We start from the raw sequence: 26,901 nt of genomic DNA on the forward strand, positions 1-26,901 counted from the left end.
ATAGATGGTTTTGTTTTGCACAAAACTAAATATTCCTTGAAAGTTTAATTTTTAAAATTAAAAATTAAGTTTAAGTCAAACAATAAATCAATCAAAATAATATCTACAAGTTCATCAATCTGTTGAAACATTAACTAATGTTGACTTGTTTTGTTTGATATCTAAATACATTTTTGAAGCTTGTCTGGTGGTAAATAGATGCTAATCAACTTGTACATGACCGTAAATTGAAACTCCACCCCTACACGGATATAAACTGGATAAAACTTCAAATTTTATTTCCAAAATAATTGTAAAACCAACCAAACATTCAAACTAGTAACCGCTTGCAGCTCACATTCTGTAGTTATACACATGATTTACAAAGAAGACTACATGAATTGTTTAGATTTACACCAAAACAGTAATGATCAAAAAGGAGAAAATCTCACCTTTCCTCGCCAATGATACTATGGAGCATAGGTTTAGTAACGTCTATTGGTGAATTCTCTGTATTAGCTACTATGGTTGCACTTGTTGAGGTATCATAGCTGGTTTCACTCGCTCTAGTTGCCTGATTACTCATAAAACTGGTGTCATCAAACTTCCAGTCAGTTAAGTATCCAGGCTTTGAAACCACTCTGCTCACTTCAGCGTCTCCCAAAAGCATAGCCACCACACGGGACATGGATGGCCTTCGCATTGGTGATGCTTGAGTGCACAAAAGAGCTATTCCTATTACACGCTTCACTTCTTCCTCGTTGAATTCTGATAAACTACCATCCACTAGTTCAACCTCACGATTGTTTTCATGCAGGTACCAAGCCTTATAAGCAGAAAGACGAAAGAATATTTTACAAAAAATAATTAGACATAATGCAAATGAATCTCAGAAAGCAGAGGACTAAAGGTGTAGAATGTGTTTTTAGTTGTATAAAGTCACATGAATACAAGTCAATAAGTCTAATTAATCATACATGAGATTTAAATGAACATGACTAGTATTTGAATTCAAGTAATCACTCCCTTCAGCTTTTTCCCCTAGAATAAGAATATTGGGGCAGAAAACCCAACATCACACACCAAAGCAAAAGGAAAATGTTGTCAAAGCTAAACAATTTAAGGTACCAGAAGAGAAGTGAATATGCCATAGTGCAAGTCACAAACTTTTTAATCCTATAACAACTTTGCAAGTCACATTCCCTTAGGTTCCAATCAGACCATTTCAATTGCACTGTTGTGAGAGAAAGAGAGAGAGAGAATAAGTCAATTCCAAGGGATGTCCAGAATTCAAACATTAATGTGAACAGGAGTTTTCTTGACATTCCATTTTCAATAGTGAAATACATGTATACTGTCAAAGCATCAGGGCTAAGTTTCAAACACATGGCTAACATTGATATAATGCAACAGCAACTAGTAGAAAATTGTAGTTACTATATCCAATGATGATGCAGTACTAAATTAAAACTTTTTAAAACTTCTCTCTTTAGAAAAAATAAAAGCAAAAAGAAAAGAGATGGACTGACATGTAAATCAGTATACGAGAAAATATCATTCACACCCATCACCAGAGTGTAGCAATGTCGGTACCTATTTACACGTCAAAGTCTTGGTTCTAGGGCCAAGGTTAGAGGTTGATACCACTATAACAGCTAGGCACACTAATATACTAACAATCTACCATATAACTAAAATGATAAATTAATTCATACCCATTCAAGAAGGTAGATCTGCTCTTCCTCCAAGCTAGAGTCAGAGTTAGGTCTTCCGCTAACAATCTCTAGAGCCACAACACCAAAGGCAAACACATCAGTCTTCTCTGTAAGGTGTCCACGCATGGCATACTCCGGTGCAAGATACCCACTACATAGGTGATGACAACAACCATTTAGTAATAATCTACTAGAGGCATAAAAATATGAGAAATAATAAAGTTGTTTAGAAAGAAGAGGGTTGCTAGTCTTCAGAATCTTACATTGTCCCTGCAACACGGGTGCTTATGTGGGTTTTCTTATCATCGTAAAGTTTGGCTAAACCAAAATCAGAGATTTTTGGGATGAGCTTAGAACCGAGCAAAATATTACTGGCCTTGACATCTCTGTGCACAATGCGGACACTTGATTCTTCATGAAGATAAGCCAGACCTCGTGCCACTCCCAAGCATATATCATAACGTGTAGACCAGCTGAGGTTCAAATTTTTTCCTGCTTCATGAAAGCCATATGTAACTAGATACTAACATGTTTCAAACTTTCCATCTTCAAGAGAAAAGCATAAAACATTTCATATATTCTATCTACGTACCAAAAAGTATTTGATCTAGACTCTTGTTTTCCAGATACTCATAAACAAGGAGACATTGATCTGCCTCGAAACAGCATCCATATAGTTTGACAAGGTTACGGTGTTGCACAGCCGATATGGTGGCAATTTCTGTAACAAACTCACTCTTGCCTTGGCGTGATGCTATGGACAATTGCTTCACAGCAATTACTCTTCCATCATCAAGTTTTCCCTGGTGTTCAAATCAAGTCAAACATAATGAACGAAAATATAACAAACTTAATAACAAAAATTAATCATGCTATGCTCCAATATTTTTATACAATAGAGTTCATTTCATTCAGTTTGTTAATTTCAGTGACTAAAATCTGATTCAATGAAATTATAATAAACTTCGATCCTCAATGTTCCCTCCATTGGAGCACACAATTTCTCAAAAGAAAAGTAATAGAATAACCATCAAATGTGTCAAATTTCTTTAATTAGGTTTTCAAATGGAAACAATTGAGGATAAAAGGATCAGTCAATTGCAATTCCTTATCGTGTCAAATGCCTATGTCTTATCCCAGCTTTCATCCTTCCCTGTGAGCATATGTTATCGATTAACAATTAAAAGGAGAGAACTACTTCCACTTAGTAAAATTGATATAAAAGGTAATTCTCAATCTGAGATTAGTCATGGATTCAGAAGCGTTATCTACTTTATGCATAGATAAATGCCTCCATTTCAGACAAAAATCCCATAACACGGTGTATTCATCCACCTCTTTACTACTGATACAACCACAAATTACCTCATAGACTGGCCCAAATCCTCCCTCTCCAAGCTTATTTTCAGGATTGAAATCCTCTGTAGCAGCTTTTAGTTCAGCATAACTGAAAGTGTATGGTCTAGCATCTATTCCTAGGAGCTCTGCAAATTCAAGAAAAACACAGATTAGTGTTGTGAAACAGCTTGTCTAAAGATAAATTCGCTTGTTTAGCCTATAAGTTGGTAATAAATACACCTAAGTTTTTTTCTTAAAGAAAAGGTTCTTTAGTAAATATTTCTAAGGTCCCATAAATCTATAAAATGAATGTTGCCTCTGTTAACTGTGACAGAAGACTAGGACCACATGGATGCTCAGGACAAGTGTTCATATCCGAAAGCAGCTTCAAACTAAAGAAGTTAAACAACTCAAATATCAGCAGCAAGACTTTAAGTTCTACCTTCATCATCTTTCCTATGGGCCCTTCTTTTTCTAAAAATGCAGAAAGCTGCAACAGACAGAAGGCTTACAACTCCGACACCAACAACAATCCCCACGATCAGACCAGTTCTACTCTTCTTGCTTGTTGGAGCGTTATTATTAACAGTAGGTATGAAATCTGCTTAAAAGACTGCAGTTAATAATACTGTGATACTGTGCTGTAAATCAAGAAAATTTGTTAATTGCTCACCTGAGGTAGCACTGATTGCTGAAATGGATGGTCCATATTTACCTTCAGCTGGTACACAGCAAGTCCCTTTTCCAGCCCAAAACAGATGAATTTCAAGGTAATTTTCTGATACCTGAGCCTTAAGCTCTTTTGGTACTGCTCGTTTAGAAACTCCACCAGCCTCCTTGCGTATGTCAAAATCTTCCAAAACAAGATTACCCTGGAATAATCAAATTCAGAAATTAAAGAAAGAAGAATGTTATTCTAACAAAAAAGTTTTTTTTTTTTGAAAAGCAACAAAAAGGTAGTTATTAATCACATTAAAACTGGTCGTCATTCTTAAACTAGAATAAGCCTACCTAAGACCGAAGGGAGCCTTGTTCAGTTAGTACCAACTGACTTGTTAAGGGCAAAGCTCAAAGCTTCAAACCTTTGCAACAGCTAGGCGCACTAACAATATCTCATTTATCAAAAAACTTCCTACCTGGGTGGAATTGTATGATGCCAAGAATAATAAATTTAAAATGAGGGGAGCAAATCTTGGGTGGTCATTTTCTGAAATTTCCTATGTAGGAAATCTAGGGAGTTAGTATCAGTACCACGGAATCTAAGAACAATTCTTCAAGTAATGAATTATTTGGATTAAATATGTTTCACATGCTCAGCAAAGGTTGCCACTAGTTCAAGACTTCTAATTATCAAGAAAACCTTCTACATCATGACCATGAATACTACAGTTTGAAAGGTAACAGTTAAAGGGCAGCCTAGGGATTTCAGTAGTGTGATACAGACCTGGATATATATATCAAAAACACGCCTCCCAAGACTTTCCCATCTTTTTGTATCCATAATTTCTATTTCTGCAAACTGGAGCCTCACGGTGTAGTTTCCATTCTCAAGCCCCAATCCATAGTACCTTAGTGATGAAGCAGAAACCCGTGCTGTCTGGAATAGTTTTGAGTCTAGGGTGCTTGTGGACTGAGATGATGAAGAAATTTTGTACTGTGGATTTTTGCTCTCAGCGAAATACCCAACATTACTGACTGCCCAACTATTTGTGTCAGTCACATAATATGATGCTGGACCAAGAGTCTCATCATCCCTCTCGAACAGAGTCCCATCAGATGATGTAATCTGTGGACCACCACACTTAATTGCAAAGTTAGAATCTGGGAAACCAAAAAGAAAAGAGATATTCAGCAATCACACTGAAAAAGGTTCTTTACAAGAAAATATTAGCATAGTAGGCACACTTATGATCATACTATTGAGCACTCCCCCCAAACCCGCCAATGGCGTTAGCTCAATACTAACAACCGAAACAACCAAGCTTACCATGTGGACAACAAATAAGGGATGGCAAATGTTATAGAATAGGAACGTGTAAATATTTTTTATTAATAAATGTAATTAAAGGAACGTAATTATAGAAATTAGAAATCACCACGATTATAGAAGTTGAGAATCATCATAATTATAAGGATTTTATTTTTTTTATTTTTTTTATTTTAAAGATGTTTAGGCTGTATATATAGATAATGTATTATGAATGAAAGGTGTGGAACTTTCTCTTCCTAAATAACATGGTATCATAGCTATTTTGGCAAGATTTGATTCCTTTGAAACAGAGTTCTTAGTTTTTTCTTTTACACACCACTTTTAGTTTCTGGTTTTGTTCCACACGGTGGCCATTTGTCGGAGATTCACTCCGGTCTTCTCTTCTGGTCTTTACGCCGGAAGGTTTCAATAAGATAGTTTGGTATTCTTGTTAGGTTTTGTTGTTGGGTTTTCAAAATGGCAAAATCTGTGCCAGAGAAAAAATCAATGGTAGTGGCTGATGTGATTCCTGTGATGACAAAGATCACAGAGCATAAACTTAATGGTTCCAATTATTTGGATTGCAGCAAGACAGTTCGGGTCTATTTAAGAAGCATTGATAAAGATGATCATATTACTAATGATCCTCCTACTGATAATACAAGGCAAACCTGGATGAGGGAAGACGCACGGCTGTTCCTGCAAATTTGGAATTCCATTAATGGTGAGATTATTATCCTGATTAATCATTGTGAGTTTGTCAAAAAGTTGATGGATTATTTAGATTTTTTTTATTCTGGTAAAGGGAATATCTCTCGTATTTATGAGGTATGAAAAGCATTTTATCGTGCAGAGAAACAAGATAGGTCTCTCACAGCCTATTTTATGGATTTTAAAAGAATTTATGAGGAGCTTAATGTTTTGTTGCCTTTTAGTCCTGATGTGAAGGTCCAGCAGGCTCAACGGAAGCAAATGGCGGTTATGAGTTTTCTTGCAAGTCTCCTTGCAGAGCTTGAGACTGTCAAATCTCATATTCTTTCTGGTTCTGAGATCTCCTCTCTGCATGACACCTTTACGAGAGTACTTCGTACAGAAAGCTCTAGCTTAACATTGGCTCCGACTAATAACAGTGCTCTTGTAAGTCGTCAGAATAATAGAAGCGGTAACAGAGGAAGGGGAACGGGCAATTGTAATCGAGATGTTGATAGTCGTAGTCAAGAGTCAAGAGAAATTGTGTGCTATTATTGTCATGAGTCGGGCCATACAAAGCATTTTTGTAAGAAACTCCAAAATAAGTCTCAATGAGGTTAATCAGCAAATGTTGCAATTGTTAATACTTCATCCTCTGATAAGACTATTCTAGTTTCTGCAGATGAATTTGCTCAATTCTCTCAGTACCAGGAATCATTAAAATCCACTACTTCTCCTATCAAAGCTATCGCTGAGTTAGGTAACCCCACTACATGTCTTATTTCCTCATCATCCAAATGGGTCATTGATTCTGGTGCCTCAGACCATATGACAAGTAATTCAAATCTATTTTCCACTTTCCAATCACATACAACCTCCTCTAATGTTACTTTAGCCGATGGATCAACCTCTTGTGTTCTTGGTTCTGGAACTATTAATCCAACCTCATCAATTTCATTGTCCAATGTCTTAAATCTATCTAAGTTTTCTTTTAATCTAATCTCTGTTAGTAAACTCACTCGTGCCTTGAATTGTTGTATCTCATTCTTTCCCGATTTTTGTCTATTTCAGGATCTTATGACGAAGCGTATTATTGGTAAAGGTCATGAGTTTGGAGGTCTCTACTACCTTGACACACAGGTGCTGAGATCCATTGCTTGTTCAAGTGTATTGACCCCCTTTGAGGTGCATTGTCGGTTGGGACATCCTTCTCTGTCTTCCTTAAAAAAATTATGTCCTCAATTTCAAAATGTGTCTTCGTTGAATTGTGAGTCATGTCAGTTTGCCAAACATCATCGTCTCTCTTCAGCGTCTAGAGTCAATAAACGAGTTATGTCCACTTTTGAGTTAGTTCATTCTGATGTTTGGGGTCCTTGTCCTATTGTGTCTAAATCTGATTTGAAATACTTTGTTACTTTTGTTGATGACTATTCTCGTGTCACTTGGCTATTCTTAATGAAAAATCGTTCTAAGTTATTTTCCATTTTTTGTGCCTTTTGTGCTAAAATAAAAACACAATTTAATGTTTCTGTGCGCACATTGCGAAGTGATAATGCCAAAGAATATTTTTTCGATAAATTTCAGTCCTATATGATTCAGAATGGCATTCTCCATCAATCTTCTTGTATTGATACACCCTCTCAAAATGGAGTTGCCGAGAGAAAAAATAGACATCTCCTTGAGGTAGCCCGAGCACTTCTTTTTCATATAAAAGTTCCTAAACAGTTTTGGGCTGATACTGTCTCCACAGCTTGTTTTCTGATTAATCGAATGCCTTCCTCTGTCTTTCATGGTGATATTCCCTATAATATCCTCTTTCCTTCCAAGTCTTTGTCTCCTATTGAACCTAGGATATTTGGTAGCACATGTTTTGTTCATGATGTTCGTCCCTAAGTCAACAAATTAGATCCAAAATCTCTCAAATGTGTTTTCCTTGGGTATTCTCACCTTCAAAAAGGTTACAAATGTTATTCTCCTACTCTTAACTGATATCTTGTCTCCGCAGATGTCACTTTCCTAGAAAATACTCATTTCTTTTCCTCATCTTCTAGTTATGATAGTCAGGGGGAGGAAGATGATCTACTAGTTTATACTGCAACCCATCCTGTCAATACCACATATATTCTTGCACCTGATCCTTCACCTGCTTGGCCACCTATTGCCCACGTCTATTCTAGACGACTAAAGGCTCAGACCACATGCCCTTTACCAATCCCTTCACTGTCAGATCTAGTCTCCAATGATCATGATCCTAGTCTCAATCTCCCCATTGCTCTTCGCAAAGGTAAACGTCAATGTACTTACCCTATTTCATCCTTTGTTTCTTATGATCACTTGTCTTCTTTTTCTAGTTCATTTGTTACATCCTTGGATTCTGTTTCAATTCTTAAAACTGTTCATGAAGCCTTGTCCCATCCTGGCTGGCGTGCTGCTATGGTAGAGGAGATGGTGGCTTTAGATGATAATGGTACTTGGGATTTGGTAGATTTGCCTATTGGGAAGAAAGCTATTGGGTGCAAATGGGTGTTTGCTGTAAAGGTAAATCCTAATGGATCAGTGGCTCGCCTTAAAGCCCATCTTGTTGCTAAAGGATATCCCTAGACTTATGGTGTTGATTATTCTGATACTTTCTCTCCAGTAGCTAAACTTACCTCTGTTCGTTTACTCATCTCTATGGTGGCTACCTATGATTGGCCTTTACATTAATTAGATATCAAAAATGCCTTTTCTCATGGTGACCTCCAGGAGGAAGTGTATATGGAGCAACCACCTGGGTTTGTTGCTCAGGGGAGTATGGGAAAGTCTGTCATCTTCGAAAATCCTTGTATGGCCTGAAACAAAGCCCTCGTGCTTGGTTTGGCAAATTCAATGAGGCAATTCAGGAGTTTGGGATGAAGAAGAGTAAGTGTGACCACTCAGTGTTTTATAAACAGTCTGAGGCAGGCATAATCTTACTAGTAGTGTATGTTGATGATATTGTCATTACTGGGAGTGACATTACAGGTATTTCATATCTCAAATCCTTTCTTCATACCCAGTTTTAGACAAAAGATTTGAGGTTGTTGAAGTATTTTTTGGGTGTTGAGGTGACAAGGAGTAAGAAAGGTACATTCTTGTCTCAAAGAAAATATGTTCTTGACTTGTTGACTGAAATAGGAAAATTTGGTGCTAAGCTGTGTAATGCACCAATGACTCCTAATTTGCAACTTATAAAAGAAGATGGTGAATTGTTTGAAGACCCTGAAAAGTATAGAAAGTTGGTTGAAAAATTGAATTATCTTACAGTGACTCGTCCTGATATTGCTTACTCTGTTAGTGTTGTAAGTTAGTTTATGTCTGCTCCAATAATTAACCATTGGGCAGCTTTGGAACAAATCCTATGTTCTTTGAAGGAGGCTCCAAGATGTGGTCTATTTTATGGAAATCATAGACACTAATATTGAATGTTTTTCAGATGCAGATTGGGCAAGTTCCAAGAGTGACAGGAGATCCACTACGGGATGTTGTGTTTTTGTTGGAGGAAATCTGGTCTCATGGAAAAGTAAGAAGCAGAATGTAGTATCTCAGTCTAGTGCAGAATCAGAATACAGAGCTATGGCACAAACTGTGTGTGAGGTAGTATGGATGTATCAACTATTAAGTGAAGTTGGTCTTAAGTCTTCTTTGCCGGCAAAGCTATGGTGTGATAATCAAGCTGCTCTCCATATTGCCGCCAATCCCGTGTTTCATGAGCAAACTAAGCATATTGAAATTGATTGCCATTTTGTTCGTGAAAAGATTTAGCAAAAGTTCATCCCTACAAGATATGTTAAAACTGAAGACCAACTAGGAGATATCTTCACAAAAGCATTGAATGGACCTCGAGTTGATTATATTCGTAGCAAGCTGGGCATGATTAACATCTATACTCCAGCTTGAGGGGGAGTGTTATAGAATATGAATGTGCAAATATTCTTTTATTAATAAACGTAATTATAAGAATGTAATTATAGGATTTAGAAATCACCATGATTATAGAGATTGAGAATCATCATAATTATAGGGATTTTATTTTCTTTATTTTCTTTATTTTTTTTATTTTTTTTCTCTTTTAGATATATTTAAGCTATATATATAGATGATGTATTATGAATGAAAGGTGTGAAATTTTCTCTTCCTAAATAACAGCAAACAACATAACAATCAAGTCAAGGAACAACCTGCATTGAAATTGTATTAAACATCCAACCTAAAATTAATTGGCAATAAATGCAAAAACCTGAACTACATATAAGGTCACAATAAATCCCAAACTTAAACATGAGAAAAACCAGTCGCATTTATATGTATGCCCAACACAAACAACGCAAACGGACAAACCTACTGCATGACTGACAAATATGGGACAACATACAACAAATAACACACACCAAATGGGCCTTTCCAAGATAAAAAAAAGCACACACATACACACCAAATGGATCAACAAACAACCAGGACATAACCAACGAGCCTACCACATGACTAACAAATATAAAACAACACAATGAATAACATACACCAAATAGGTCAACAAACAACCTGGACTTTTTTACCCTGTTAAGCATCCAACCTGAAAATAATTGGTATTAGTAAAATGTAACCTGTATACAGTCCTCAAAAGATTATTTAAGTTTAGGGGGTAAAGGAATGCCAAAACACAATTTTAGTAAGTTTTAGGAATTTCATTATTGAGCGTCTACAAATGCCTAAAATTCTAACCTACAAGGACAGTTATAAAATTATTTTAATGAGTTTTAAATGTAAAGAAATGTGTGTTAAAAGAAAGAATAGTTACAGTCATTGTTCAAGGATATAAATGGATACCTATGGGTACCCATTCATTAAACCACTTAACTATGGATTTGATAACTAAATGGATGAGCTATTTCAAATTTAAGTTTCAATCTCAGATAGGAGCTTAAATATACTCCATGGAACAATATGATTGGTTCAACACTCAGTTCTGTAGCTTTAGTTTGTCTCAAATTGTTAAAGGGGCCATATAAATAATTCTGGCCTAGAAGAATAGGTACTTTAGTTCACAACTACTCCCTCCAATAAAATATAATACAACAAATCATTTTTCTCATTATCTCCCCTTAATTTTCTTCAGCTCCCAACTAATGCAGCTAGATAGAAGGTTTCATTTGCAATTTTACATGTAATATTTAGGATTGAGAAAGTAAAAGCCTTTATCAAGTTGAGTTGGGCACCTTTAATGCAATCATTTCCAATTTCTTTTTTGCCTACTGAGGCATTCAAGGCCATTTTATTTATGAAACTAAACTCAGTGTCTCTGTAGTCTCTCTGTTTAACATAAAACAGGAAGTTACCAGAAGAAATCTTTGGCAATTCTCATTACTTCACCTAAAACTTAAGCTTAAGTGCAAGAGCCATTCAATCTATTCCTTGGGAATATAAAGGTTGCTCCGAATTTATTAAAATCAAGAGACTGCAGATTTATGTTCTGATTTTTAAACACTGTATGTATTTGGGAGTTTGGAGCTATAGGAGATATTAATTTGCCTAGGTTAAAGAATCCTAAATTTGTTTAGATGGAGTGCAAGTTGATCTGTCATGTTTTTAGTAGACGATATCCTGTTTGTAACTTTTAATCCTTACAAGATAATAGTGTGCTATCTTGTGTTCTACTCTTTCCTTTTTTATCATCTTTCTTGCCTTCTTCTGAAACTAAATTTTCTACTGTTTTACACTCCAAAATAATTCACAACAAGCCCTCTTTCCCTTTAATCCGCAATTCTCAACCCTTCCTGCTCTGTTTCACCAATTACTTTAATAATAGTAGGCCTTAAAAGGCCCTAATCACTAGCCATTCAGCTTGCTCCTGCAACCTGGTATTTGAGTTCTAGCAACCTGTCCACCTACCTAGCATGTTTTTGAGTGGGGTAAAAGTGGAGGACGGTAGAGTGAAAGAGAGTAACGATTGCTACCCTGTTTACAGAGGGTTTGGAGGCAAATTAAATTCCTCCAGACACCCTTTAAATTTTTATATTTTCTCAAATGAAGATAATTAGAGAATAAAGTAAAGTATATAATTTCATTTTGTGATTCCTTTTTCCCCTTTCAAAATTTACATTATTGATGATTGCATATTGCAGTATAGTTGTAATATAGTAATATTTGTTCTCCTCTACTATGCACTTCCTATGGTAATAATAGGCAATGAACCCAGTTCTATATAATGTTATTAAATTTTCATTCCCCATCAATGCTAATCTTTGCAATATATGATGGATAACTAAAGATTTTTTTATAAATATTATTGGTGAGTAAGACAATGGAAATCATGTATATTAAGCTTTTCTTTTTTTTTTTTTTAAAGGCATATATTAAGCATTAAATTTTTATCAAAATATTTAACCTCTTTTTTGCTTTTCTTTTTTGCAGTTTTTTCTTTTGATTTGAACTAATTTCCTTGGGAATTTGACAAGTTTATGAATCACAAGGATAGATCAATTGTACAATGTCATCATTCCATCAATTTAATATTTCCCTTTTTCCAAATAGATATTTCTTGGGAGTGTATAATTTCCAGTTCTTTGCATCTAACTTAACTCATCCACAATCATTGAGAATTACATGGAAGTACTTGATCTAGCAACAAAATTTTCAATTAATTTTTGCCAATAACGCATGCAGTGAACTCAGGAAGGTCCCTGTATTCTGTCTGCCAACCTATTTGTTTCTCACAAAGAAGGGAAAGTTTTAACTACACTTACAGGTTCCACGTCCTCCTTTGCAAGGAAAATTCCGCTGAAGGCAGTTCAATCCTGATGGCAAAACACTGAAAATAGAAGAGCAATGGAGTTGCATAAGGATGATGATTACACGCTTAGCAATGTTTGATGATGTTTGACCATCTAAATCTCAATAAGGCTATGTAAGCTGACTTAAACCTTTTAAATTCTTAAATAGAGTTATGCAGAACAAGGAGGGGAAAAGAGACAGATAATAGAATCAGAGAGGGACAAAATAAATTAGAGAGAAACAGGGGAAATTGGGGAGAAACAGAAGAGTAAGGGAAAGAAAACAAGAAAAAATTAATAGAGGAAGAAAATCTCAATACTCAATAATTGATAATCCAAAAGCTCAATACCTCACAATCAAAGCATTCTAGAAACTAAAAAGAACATAGATATCTATAGGCTATATCCTAAACCCTGATAAAACATGAATAACAAACATAAATGTAAAAATGCAATTCTTGATAAATAAGCAAAAATAATTACTATAAAACAGCCTACAACCCAAATCTATAAAGGGTACAATTAAGCTCATAAAGCATAACATTACAAAATAAAATCTTTAAGTCAAGCAACTTCTTTCCATGCTGCATCATGGAGTCTGTATAAAAATGCAATCAGCTGCTGTTCGTTTTCCCTTCTTCTTCAAGAGTGACAACAGGGAAGGAGCCAGTTTTATTCTCCAGATATAAAAGTATATATTTACTTATTATTCATTATACAGCATCATAATACAAGATTATGAAAGTGGACAGAAACAAAGGATAATTTTAAGCATTGAACAGCTTATTATCATGTTCCAAACCTCATAGATATTGCTAATAACTTATCAAAAGAAAACTACAGTATCACTTATAGCTCATTTGTGGCCCATGATCAGCAACTTAACAAGGGCAAATGACCAACATACAAGTAAGAACATTAATATTCTGATTAGAGAGAGAGCAAATACATTTTAAGTCAACTTCACATGTTCAATCATAAATAAGTGAAGATAGCACTAAGAATCACCTGCCATTTGACTGTCCTATTGTGAAGTTGTTGGCAACTAAATTACTGCATATTACACACCATAAAGAAAGCAGTCAATTTCAATATTAAGTGTACATAGAATGAAAACCAATTTTACAGATTTGAGATTTTCTATAATATTGAACATACAATACTCAAAAGCTAGCAGAAGACAATATCTTTGGCAGAGTGTGTAAATATATACATTGATCATATTGCATATGTGCAATTATGAACCTATAAGAGACTTACATTGACAAATTTGGTTCGTTGACCCAAGAAGGAAAGCTCCCAGCTAAATTGTTGTACGACACATCTCTGCAAGGGTTGTGCGTTTAGAATGGCACATATTCAGAGAATTAAGCACTAGTCAAATCACATCAGCCCATGCAAGTTGTTAACACCATCCAAAACTTCTACACCTCTATGTTTCCCCACAAATATCAAAGCTAGTTGGTGTTGCACCTTAGATAGACATATGGTCTCTAGTTTGTAAGGTAAAACAAAACAGCAGCAATAGGTCTTTCAAAGGCTATGGCATGATGAATGTGCCTTCATCTCTAACTTCAGATGTCTAACTCAGTAACATATATGATTTCCTAACAGAAATAGGTCTAAATACAACATCCGTTTCAGATAAATCATATTCCTTTTGCATTGAAGAACCACTAAGAGACTTAAATAAGTAAAAGAAATAGTGAACAGCCACATACACATCAAGCTTCATACAAATTCAACAGCACATCTAAATTTTCTAATGCACAGATGCCACATTGAATTATTTTTTTTTCCACAAAGTGGTATATATACATATACAGTTATAATTACAAATAATATTACTATCAATACATATAATATATATATATATATATATATTACTATATATATATATATTTTCGTCCCACACAGAACTTTATCAGCTGGGTCCTAAGGTTCTTTCAGGACAAAGATAAAGCCATTGCAGCAATAATTTGAAGAAGAGATTGAAGCTCGAAATGTCCCTTGGATTGAAAAAACTAAAAGATATTGACTGGGAATATACTGTTAGTCCAAATTAATTTGTTTCTTAGTATATTATGATCACATCGAGTGACAAGACATAAGTTGCTCTTACATATTGCGAAGAGATGAACTCTTTTGTGCAGGAAGGGAGCCATGTAACTTATTATTTCCAAGAAACCTGAAATAAAAAGATCAAAATTTGCTATACTTTCATATTTAAATCAGCAGGTATATTAAAGAAAAAAAATCAGCAGGTATGTGAAGCTATTTATTAAATTTTGCATCTTACAAATGATTGAGTGAACTCAAACTGAAAAGCGAGTCTGGGATCTGTCCAGTTATATTGTTGAAGCTTAAATCCCTAGAAAACAATAATAATAATTAAACAATTACAAGAACAAGTTCAACTAGTAAGCAAAAGGAAAAAGGTAATAAAAGAAACAACTCTATTTATGCAAAGTATAGGCTGGCAAACTTTCATACAAATCCAGCAAAACACAACCACCTTGGACCCTGCAAAAACATTTTCATATGTACATACATACATACATATATATTTATACTCTACACACATGTATGCACACAGACATACACATATACGTATATGTAGATGCAGACACATACATTTGGTACAAACACGCGCGCACACAAGAAAACAATTAACTTTAGATTTTGTGTAAAATGATTGCTAAACCGATTTTAAATAAAATGGGTTTTGTTTACAAGCACACCAACCAACCAGCTAAGTAGTATCATTTAAATATACTTAATAAACTTTATATAGGGCTCATAAAATATCTGACCATCAGGTTAGACGGACCAATCAAGTGGTCAATTGACTGCTTTCAGGCCCAACTCACTCAGAAACTGCCTTGACAGAATTCTGAATTGTAACTAAGGAAACAACTGCTCAGGAGAATAACTTACAGCTGCCTCAAACTCTGGTATTCTCCAAAAGTGGATGGAATTGTATCAGAAATATTATTGTTCCTTAGTTCTCTGCACGAAATATCCTTTCTTGAGACAATGTAACTAAGCTATTGGACAACAGGAGAGAATAAGGAACAAATTGAATCGTAAACTGGAACTGAGATAGCTTACAAGATATTTAAGGACTTCATCTCCTTCATAAATGATAGAGAACTTCCATTAGATAAACCGCTTATCCTCCTATAATTGCATAACATTGGATTGTTGGCATCACAGACCTTCAACATATTAGCAAAGTTACAGAAAAGATGTAGCCACTCACAACTCTGTCAGTGAAGTAAGATTGGAAAATGTTGAAGGCATTGAACCTTCAAAAGAGTTTCCTTGAAATCTCCTACAATCAAATAATAGATTGAACATTATAAATTGTGCAGTGATAGCAATAACACAAATAGCTATCATTTTCCTCTGCTCTCATTCAAAAAAGAGTTTAGAATCACATGAAGAAAATAAACCATACAAAACACGAAGCTTTGACCAATTCCCTATAAAGTCAGGTATCCTCCCTGTAAGTTCTGTGTCCGATGCCGACCTGAAACAAATTGAAGTATTGCTTCAAAATTTTCATGAATATACTCCTTTCTTCCAACAAAGCATATATGTTTGAAAGTTTCTAGAAAGAAAAAAGCATCAAAAACATTCTTACACTGCTAGCAGGTTCTGCAGATTAGTGAATGTTGAAGGAATCTCACCAGTTACACCGGAACTATCAAAATAACTGCCAAAATAAACAAGGTTCCATCATTTCTGATTGTCTTTAATATTTTTTATCAAGAAAAAACGCAGAAATGTAATTGATCATAAATCATAAGTATCAAACTTCAGAAAGGTACACAGACACTACAAAAGAAGATAAATAACAGAATCTTATAAGAACTAACTGCAAGTTTTGATACATGATACTTCAAGCATAGAACATCCTAGAAACTCCAGAGACTTCATAGTCAAACATGTAAATTGATAGAGAAATCTATCATCTGGTCCTTCCTAACAGACAGGATCAACAAAAAATAAAGAGATTTAAGGTCGTCAAGGTTTACAGCAGTTACAAAAAAAAAAATCTAAACATGCATTACAAACTGTTATTTTAATATCCGTGATGTGTTTAATTTTTGAAATATACAATTCATAATAGCAATAACTTCTTCTATTATTTAAGCCATTATACACATAGGACAAGAATCATTGCAGTACCTCACAGAATACAAAATCTTAGAGAACTTAAAAGGCTTAGAGTAGTCATTAAGCAAAAGTCTAGCCACCAATAAGGTCAAACATACTCATAGCCTACTAAATGGTATGGCAATATATAATGATTGTCTATATAAAAGAAAGGTGCTGCCGTCATTTATCAATTAACGCTATGTGGACACAAATATCTTTCCTGAGTTACTTTCTTCTAGATAGTTTCAATATCCCAGCTAATTAAATACAGCATAAAAGAGAGCCTTAGCTGTCAGAAGGCAACATATAATGATTGTCTATATAAAAGAAAGATGCCACTGTCAGTTATCAATTGACGCTATGTGGACACAAATATCTTTCCTGAATTACTTTCTTCTAGATAGTTTCAATATCCCAGCTAATTAAATACAGCATAAAAGAGAGCCTTAGCTGTCAGAAGCAGATGCAAATTTCTTTAGAAAGATTTTGAAGAATTGAACCAGTAAATCACTTTCTGCAAGATTTTGCACAAAAGTGAGTCTTTGTTTAGTAATGTTTTTGGCTTGTTAGGCTTTTTACATATATTCCTTCATGTAACTATTGTCTTGTTCCTGTTTCCACAACTTTATTTTGAGTAATTGTTTGCTTGTGCCTATTTTCTCAGTTATAACATGACCATGATCTATTAAAACTAGATGTTCTTTCAAAGCCAACTTGGTTTTCCTCATAGTTTGTTCAGAAGCCTAAGCAAAGATCCCATTGGTTCCCAACAAACGATAGTTCAGTTCTGGAACCTCACTTCAATTGTCCATAACATCATAATTCCTGTACATTGAAGGATCAATGTATCCTATGGCAATGATGTCCCAGTGATTGATCTTCAAAAGTAATTACTATAATTTTAAATCACCCAATATTTAATTTTTCACCATCTTCCTACTTCAAAATAAATACCCAAATATTCTAAAAATTCTTAAAATTAATGGAGGTTGCGTATACGAATAGACTGGAAGCCAAGAACTAGACAAAAGTATAACATGTCAATGTTTTAGACTAGCCTAAGCCCTAAATTTAAATTTCTATGTGGATGACAAACATCTTATGTCTTTTCAGCAATAAAATAATAAATATATCATGTGATTCATCAAAACTCTAAGTAATTTTAAATAATTGTCACCAGCATGTCTCTATGTAAGTTGTTCTCTTTCATACTGTTTAGGTTGGCTACTATTCTTGCCTTGTTAATTAAATACTAGTTTTTTATATGTTATAGATCCATTTCCAAGATAGTAACTTTTTCCTATCAAAGCTTACAGAATCTGCTCTGAAAATGGAAGGAATGTCCAACATTGTACAAGAACTTACAGTTGTTCTAGCATTGAGCAGTTGCCAATCTCCGATGGCAAAGGACCCGAGAAGTTATTAGTTCCAATGGCCCTGCCATATGAAGAAGTACATAAATAAATAGATTATACATCTCAAGCACTTTGTTTGCTTTAGTAGAAATCAGTTCAACAAATATGAGAAGGCAACCCGATATATGAGGAACAAAAAGGGAAGTCAAGGAACAACAATCTTAAGTAAACAAATCCTATCATTGGAAACATTATATATATATATATATATATTGCAAAACTAAAGAAGAAACCTTCAGTTGGAGATGATGACCATCATGCAACCATAGAGAGTTGAAAAAACAAGGTGCTAAATAAATTATACAGAAGAATGAGATTAGCTTACAAGAATCTTAAATCAGTAAGCAATCCAATTTCCTTTGGAAGCTCCCCTGATAATGCATTATGGCCAAGGGCCCTATTCAACACAAAGATTACATATCAGAACAGAAAAGATGAATAAAAATAACTCAAGATTGAAAATTTATAAATTATAAAAGTTGCAACGCCGTACAGCCACTGCATTCGAGTTAGATTGCCAATCGAAGCAGATAAGGGACCCGTCAAGTAATTTTGGCCCAGCCTCCTGAAAGAAGAGGCGATAAGAAGGGGGGAAGTCAGTATTCTTAACAGAAGTAAACTTGACCAATCCATCGCGAGAAACTATCCTGCTTGTGCTGGATGGTAACAGTATAGCTAAAGTCATGCAACATAATTCACATTTCACGTTTGGCAGCAGCTTGATCTTAGCACAGATATCAAAGTATGTAATCATTAAAACTATAGAATTCTAAGTATATACACGTGTAAATGGAAATCATACAGATTGGTAAGAAAAGTCAAAGTCCAAATCTCATCTGGAATCGGACCCACGACATTCAGCGCAAAAACTTTCCTGTAAAAAAAGTTATATGGAATAAGAACATATGAAATGAAGCTTTTTCAAATACATCAGTCCAAAAATTCAGAAATTAAACTCTCATCATCATTACATAATAATACTAACAATTAAGTATTACATGATAAGAACATTCTTCAAACATGAATTAGAGTCAAGCGCTCAGTTTCTTTATTTGTAGTAACAGAAATTTGAGTGTCTTTTTGGAAAAATAAATATACAAATACCCACTAATAATCCTTGATTAGAATGGCACAAAACCCAACCATTGCATGCATTACTCAGTTCCTCTGTTGAAAAAGAATAGAAGGCAAATCGAAAGTGCATCACATTTAATAAAATTATCTTTTTCTTTTATTTTATACGTATTAAACTCAATGGGATTGGAGCCAAAAAAAAAAAACTCTCTACCACTTCAAAAATGTTATCTCTCCCTCAGAATTTAATTGGAAGTTCAAGCATATCCTAGGCAGATAATTTGCTTCCATAGCTAAATTAAAAAAAAAAGAAAAAGAAAAAGAAAAAGAAAAGGAAAGAAACTACATTTTCTAAAAGGAACAAATAGCAAGCAGGCAATTTTAGCATCAATGCAAGCACCGTCCGAGGCTATTTGCACTCGAGCAATCACCATTCAGACATAATGTCAAACGGATTCTTTGCATTTTCTGTTAACAACATCGGCTGACAGCACCCAAATGAAACAAGGAAGCCAGTTGAAAAAAAGAAAAGGATACATACAGATGGGTGATGTGGCAAGTAGAGCCATTGTTGAAAGAACAGTTACATTTGACGAAAGGGTTGTAATCATCGTTATTAATGTCTGTAGAGTCAGAGTCGAGGGCAGCTCCGCTGCATGGTTCGCCGCTTATGTTCCATTGGTTTCGTCTCGCTGAAATTCCCCATTTTTGGAATATTGAGTTCAAAGCTCGTACTGCATTCCAATTTTACCGTGTTTACTTCCAATTACAGAAAAATTACAGAAAACTTGGGCAAAACCAAAAGCTTACAACAGGTTGCGAGGCCCCTCACTTTCAATTATTATTATTGTTCATGGGTCGCTATAAGAAACTTTTAATTGATTTTAATATGTTCTATATTTAAATTTTAATTTTTCTTTTCAAATTAATGTTTTATGACTTATAAAATTAAAAAATAAAAAAAAAAATCACAAAAATTAATTTTAGATATAAAATAAAAAAATATTAACTGTTAAAAAAAGGGTAACTCTGGAAATTTCAAAAATGAAAAATAGGCAAATAAATGGGCACTAATACTTGTCAAAAATTCTAATTAATTATAAAAATTTGGAACAAATTTTGTTACATAGGCAAATAAATGGTTTTTGTTTTTTTTATTTTTTCAGTTAGGCATGGAGTTTGCTGTTTGATGTTTTCTTATCATGGGAGCTTGCTCTTTGCTTACAGTATTCATGGATGAAGTACTAGAAACGCTGGAAGAGAGAAGCAGAAGCAGAAGCAGCAACAGAAGAAGTAAATACCTTCAGCAGGATCAGTAGGAGGCTGAGATTGATTCTGAGCTTGAGCTGCACCTATGATGCACAGAGCATAGAAACAACCCAAAGCCAAATGTTGAGGTGATCTCATCACTCGAAACATCATTTGTTCACCAATTCTTTTTCTGCTTCATTAATGTTCAATGAAAAAGTTGTATGAGAAGAACTACCGCGTTGCTGAGTCCAGCCCAATATTTAATAACCAGAGAAAAGCATGAAAAAGCCTGCTCATGGAAACAACTCAGAAAGTCCGACTACCGTTCCAGTTAACGAAAGGCTTGGCTCACACCAGCCAATCACATTTCAGACGACAGACGCACATGCATGACATGGACATTACAGCAACGATCACAAATGGTTTGGTATCCAATGGAAAATTCTCTTTTTGGATAAATCTTCATTCGTGCGTATAACGTTTTCAATTTTTTAACTTGTTAAAAGTCATTTTCTTTTAATATACATTGATGGTGAGCTATATATATGACAAGAAATAGTTTCCTTTTTTCCATAAATCTCATTAAGTTGATTTCAAATTGGAATTCAAGTTTTCAAAAATAAAATCTTGGACTCTAACCTTAATGCATCACTCGCACTCTTGTTTAAATTTTACTAAAAAGATTTTGTTATGTTAATAGCAAGGTTTACTTATTCTAGTCTTTTACAAAACATGTTATTTTAGAAAAATGATATAAAACTTGAAAAGTCTCTCGATTATTTAAAAAAATTTAAATAAATTATTAGTCTTCTCTTATGTTCAATTAGATTTTATATTTTTATTTTAAATCAAATAAGCTTTTATAATTAATAGTTTATTAATTACAATTAGTTAAATTAGCACACATCATTTTATTCTTATGTGGTGTTGAAATGACGTTGACGTAAATAGTAAAAAATTATAACCATATCATCATATTACATCAATATGTCGCATCATCATCTATTACGACATAACAATATTTCAAGAGGCATAAAATGACAAGTGATATTTTAACTAATAACAGTTAGCTAACCATTAGTCATAAAAATTTATTTAGCTCAAAATAAAACTATAAGGATTTAATTGAAAGCAATAAAAGTATAAAAATTTACTTAAATTTTTCTAAATAACTCATAAACTCTTTTAGATATTTTACCAAAAATAATTATGCCATACTTGTAAGAAAAGGAGGAGTAAATTAGTTTGTGTACTGTCTTTAATAAGATAGTCACTAAATTTTTGGCTAACAGGTTATCCAAATTTCTTTATGCAATTATTTTTTACAATTAAAGTGATTTTGTTAGTGGCAAGCTCATTAGTGATAACATTTTGCTAGCACAAGAGTTGATTGGCAAACTTGACTATAAATCGAGAGGAGGAAATGTTGTTTAACAATTAGATATGATGATAGCTTATCACCAGTTGCATTGGGATTTTTTATACTTGGTGATGGAAAATTTTGGTTTTAATGATCATTGGATTGGTATGATAAGGAGATGCATCTCAAATTGCTAGTTGTCCTTGTTGATTAATGGGTAGTTAGTTGGCTATTTTAAGTCAGCAAGGGGGTTTAGACAAGATGACTCTATTTCGCCACTCTTATTTATTTTAACAGCTGAATACTTATCACGAGGCATCAATCATCTTTTTGCTTAGTATAAATCACTACATTATCAGTTTGGTTGTAGTATGAATATTAACCACTTTGCATTTGTTGACGATGTGATGATTTTTACTAATGGAAGCCATTCAACTTTGCAGAAGATTCTTGAATTTTTACAGGAGTACAAGCAAATTTTCAAACAGCAAGTGAGCCATCAAAAGAGTTGTTTTATTACAGCTAATAATCTTGAAGCTTCAAGGAAACATATTATTTCACAAACTATAGGATTTACACATAAAACATTATCGATTATTTATTTAGGTGCTCCGCTGTACAAAGGTGCGAATAAGGTACTCTTATTTGATTCACTTATTAATAAAATACGTGACCATATTTCAAGATGGGAAAATAAGATCCTCCCCCTTAATGACTGAATTACTTTACTATGGAGTGTTCTTTCTTCATTGCCAATTTACCTCTTCATTGCCAACTTAACTCTTACAAGTTCTTAAGCCTCTAGTGAGCGTGATTGAAAAAATCAAGAGGCTTTTTAACAGTTTTCTTTGAGGAAGATCTATAGAGTGTAAACGGATCCATTGGGCAAGCTGGCAAAAAATTACTATTCCATTTTCAGAAGGTGGTTGAGATATCAGAAGCTTAAAGGACGTCTTTGAGGCCTTTACATCAAAACTATGGTCGCGGTTCCAAACTTGTAACAGTATTTGGACATAATTCATGAGAGCAAAATATTGTGCTGTCAAATACCTCATACTGTAACCCACAAACTAAAAGAATGGTTGATGGCAGAACTTTCACTGAACCAAATATCAGGTAGCAGATAGGTAAAGGAGAGTTGTTCTTTTGGCATGACTGTTGGATAAGAGATCAACCGTTAGTAAATTCTTTTCCTTCATTTCTTCATTCAATGGCTAAAGTTAATTACTTTTATAATGGAAATAATTGGGATATAAAGAAATTGAGAATGGTAGTTTCAAATGTTATCGCTAAGGAAATTATGAGGACTCCTTTTGATAAAACCAAGGATGATACAGCTTACTGGTCCTATATCTAATGGTGATTTTACTACCAAAAGTGCATGGGAAGTAATCTGGCATGGACAACCTACCAACTTCTTGGGTAAAGCTTATTTAGCATAAAAGTATACCACTAACGATTCCTTTCTTCTTATGGAGAACGATCAATAATTGGATATCGATGGAGATCTAAATGAAATATAAAGGCATCCAGCTTGCTTCTAAATGCCTTTGTTGTAATTCAAAGGAATGTCACATCTCGGTTTGTCCAAAACATTTTTTAAAAAAAAAAATTTACATTGCATCTTTGAAAATTCGTGCCTAATTATTTTCAAAGCGTCAAATATTGGGTATTATAAAATTTATTATTTTCTCAAAATAAAATTTATGCATGAATTTCAAATAGTGATTTACAAGGTGAATAAGCAATATAATTATGAATGCACACTGCACAAATATATGCCACATTTCGGTGTAAAACAATGTAAAAGGTTTGTTTCTCGATTTTTAAAACACTTTACATATAATTTATACATATATATATTCCAAATGATTTCTATACATAATTTGCAACCACAATTTCCTAAGATTGTTACCAGCATATGCTATCCACAATTTTCGCGTTTAAAATAAATCATACGTATAGGTATATATTTATGAAAATTTTTAAAATTGACACCCCCTACTCACCTCACAATAACGAGATTATTACGTCGCTATTGGTTTGTACGTGTAATAATTATTCCTATTTGCTAGTCATGTACTTCATCCGATACGCCTCTACGATAAACTTTCTTAGTAACAATTTAAACCAAATATACTTAATCACATACAAGTATGGATAGCAGCTTAATTAAAAATTTCTTATCCAAATTACATATTTTTCATCCAAAACATGCACCATATTAAACTACGCATAATCCTTAAAATGTAATATTAACTTACCATTTTTTTTTTCTTCTCCATCTTTCTCCTTTCTTCCCCCTTATGCTGGCTGCAACCACCCTTCCTTTCCCTCACAAACCAGCAGCACAAAGCCTCTTATTCCTCTCTAAAAAAAATCAACTCCTTTCCTCCTTAAACCGACAGCAGCTCAACCTTTTCTTTTTCTCCTTAAACCGGCAACACCAACTCTTTGTTTCTCTCCCCTGAGCCGGCTTCCTCTCTACTCTCTCTTACCGCTGGTCACTTTCCTTTTCTTCTTCTTTTTCTTTTTCTTCTCTCCCTTCCTTCTCCTCTGACACGTTATTCTTCCTCTCTCTCTTTCTTTTTCTTCTTCTTTTATTTCTTTTAGCTGGCCCCTCCATCATTCCTTCTCTTTCTTTCTTTACTTTTCTTTCTTTTTCCCTTTCATCTCTTTTATCTCACTTTACTCACAAATTTAGCCGGCCACTACCACCTTCGTTTCAATTTTTTACTTTCTTTAATCTTTAATCTTTATTATTTAATCTTACCCTTCTCTCCATTTGGTCACATGGGCGGCTAGCCCATGAACCCATGCCTTTCTTTGACTTTTCCTCATCTATTTATGTTTTAAAGCTCATGGCCAACCTTTTAAGGCATCATTCCCATATGTCACCTCCATTCTTTCTTTTTTTTTTCTCTTTATCTCCTTAGTTTTCTTTCTTTATTTGTTCCATCCATTTAATTTACATATCATTTCACATACATTTTTTTTTAATGCCACCATATCATTCAATAATATCTCATTAGCCTCAAAATATTAAAATTACACATAACCCTAAACTTTTCTTTATTTATCATATAACCCTTTAAACTTTCGTATTTTAAATTCGATCTTTTCGATACATTTAAAAATTCTAATTTCCATCTATCTCTGTTCCTTTACACACATACAACCAGAATATCAAAATTGCATTTCAACGCGGTGTCACCATAATATTTTAAATATTTACTTACCTGCGCTAGCTCGATTTAATAAAACACGTGGGTCTCACTTACGTCATTTATCTCCAAAATTCATTTGTTCTTCTTCTCCCNATGTGGCCTTTGCCTCCCCAAATTATTAGGTGGGTAAAATCGTTGATAGGTGAATTCAAGTTGAATGTCAATGGTAGCTCTCAGAAAAATTTTCAAAATACAGCGTGCAGGGGAGATCTTTGAGATCACACTAATAAGCTCAGTTTTTGGTTTTTTTGAGAATCTTGGTCCCACTCATTCTTTGAAGGTGGAATTATTGGCCTTACATAGAGGCTTACTTTTATACCAAGCTTACAATATTTCTAAAGTCTGGCTAGAGATGGATGCTTTGGTAGTCATTAACATGCTTCGAGAGAACAAGAAAGGGTCTCATGAAATCCTGTATTTGTTGGAATCTATAAAGGAGTGTTTGAACAATATTTCCTATAGAATTTCTCACATTTGCAAGGAAGGTAATCAGGCTATAGATTTTTTGTCGAATAAGGTTTATCAACACTAGAATCTGAGTTATGTGGCATTTTAAAGTTAGATAAACTTTATCTACCTTATGTTCGCTTTAAATAAATGTACATGAGTTATACTCTTAATTTATTTTTATTGTTATTTCTTTTTATTCTTAAAATCCTATAAAAAGGGGACTTTTATCTTTACCGTAGCATCCAAAATTATGCCAAATTATGCACATAAAGTAAAACCTTCTTTAGGCCTTCACTTAATTTTAATTTTGTGATCATGTAAATTCGGAGGTAAGGTTTATGTTCCCCTCCTATCTATACGTTTTTATTTGTTTCGACAGATTATCGATAGAATGAATACTTCACTCTTTTCAACAAATATGAATTTGGGTCAATTCAAATTCACATGAAAAAACATGTTAATATCTCAGCATAATATATAAAATAATAAAAAAAAATCTAAAGATGTTATGTCTTGTAACCTTTTGTTGCTGGAACAAATTCAACATTCTTATGTAGACAGAGATTGTGAAATGCTCGTGACTAAGCGCAATTGTCCAATGTTTGAATACTCTTTGTTACAACTACTGATGAATTCATAAATCAAGAGTCTTCTTTACTAATGCAGCGTGACAAACTTGACCTAATGCAATGAGTACAGGGCAAAACTTATTTGTAATGATCCTATATTGAATATACTTGTGAAAACTTATACAAAACTCATTCTAGTTTCACAATTATTTGCTTTAATCAGGTCAACCTCTTTTATAGCTATGACTACCCCACTTGCTACATATGAACAAAACCACCAAGATGGAACAAGCATTGAGGTAGCTTGCCATTTGATTGCTAAGATGACTTTCCAACGAGACTTGCTATCAAGAAAAGGTTCATTTATAATGTGATCAGTAAGGGGCTGAGAGGCATAGCATTTATGTTACTTTCTCTATAACCACACAATTTAATGCCATACTTTTTCTCCATCATTGTTAATTCTTCTATGGCTTTCTTTAAAACACAAAATGAAGCTCAATAGAGGCCTTCATTTCATGACAATTATGTCCAAAAGGACTAAAAAACTATAACCAAGAACAAGTGGAAATAAAAAAAAAACAATAAGAGATAGGGACTTGCTCCAATTAGCTTTAGCTTTATCAAAACACTAAATTTGCATTGCAAAACGTGTAATATACACTTTGCTTATCAAAACATTCAATTTACATTGATAAATATGTAATAGATGGTTTTGTTTTGCACAAAACTAAATATTCCTTGAAAGTTTAATTTTTAAAATTAAAAATTAAGTTTAAGTCAAACAATAAATCAATCAAAATAATATCTACAAGTTCATCAATCTGTTGAAACATTAACTAATGTTGACTTGTTTTGTTTGATATCTAAATACATTTTTGAAGCTTGTCTGGTGGTAAATAGATGCTAATC

The 26,901-nt window shown here is 33.8% G+C and overlaps 1 protein-coding gene across 3 annotated transcripts; it reads right to left on the bottom strand.

Moving 5' to 3' along the window:
* Positions 258-24,356, bottom strand: LOC18594698 (probable LRR receptor-like serine/threonine-protein kinase At1g56130). 3 transcript variants are annotated; one of them, XM_018124688.1, is made up of 25 exons: positions 24,008-24,356; positions 20,434-20,573; positions 19,674-19,824; positions 18,861-18,932; positions 18,552-18,623; positions 18,384-18,455; positions 18,009-18,080; positions 16,126-16,197; positions 15,940-16,011; positions 15,742-15,813; positions 15,591-15,659; positions 15,417-15,488; positions 14,779-14,850; positions 14,602-14,667; positions 13,740-13,805; positions 13,488-13,532; positions 12,453-12,517; positions 4,477-4,853; positions 3,706-3,904; positions 3,475-3,633; positions 3,060-3,178; positions 2,287-2,497; positions 1,958-2,189; positions 1,695-1,845; positions 258-805 (listed from the first exon to the last, which is right to left on the bottom strand). In XM_018124688.1, the coding sequence occupies exons 2-25, from the start codon at positions 20,552-20,554 to the stop codon at positions 428-430; spliced, it is 3,057 nt and encodes a 1,018-aa protein (XP_017980177.1). In that variant the 5' UTR covers positions 20,555-20,573; positions 24,008-24,356; the 3' UTR covers positions 258-427. The 3 variants fall into 3 exon arrangements, with proteins under 3 accessions (XP_017980177.1, XP_017980175.1, XP_017980176.1); XM_018124686.1 differs by having other exon boundaries at positions 19,674-19,866; XM_018124687.1 differs by having other exon boundaries at positions 1,958-2,186; positions 19,674-19,866; positions 24,008-24,355.

This window comes from Theobroma cacao, chromosome 7, assembly GCF_000208745.1.
Source record: "Theobroma cacao cultivar B97-61/B2 chromosome 7, Criollo_cocoa_genome_V2, whole genome shotgun sequence".
In the NCBI taxonomy this organism is placed as follows: Eukaryota; Viridiplantae; Streptophyta; class Magnoliopsida; order Malvales; family Malvaceae; genus Theobroma; species Theobroma cacao.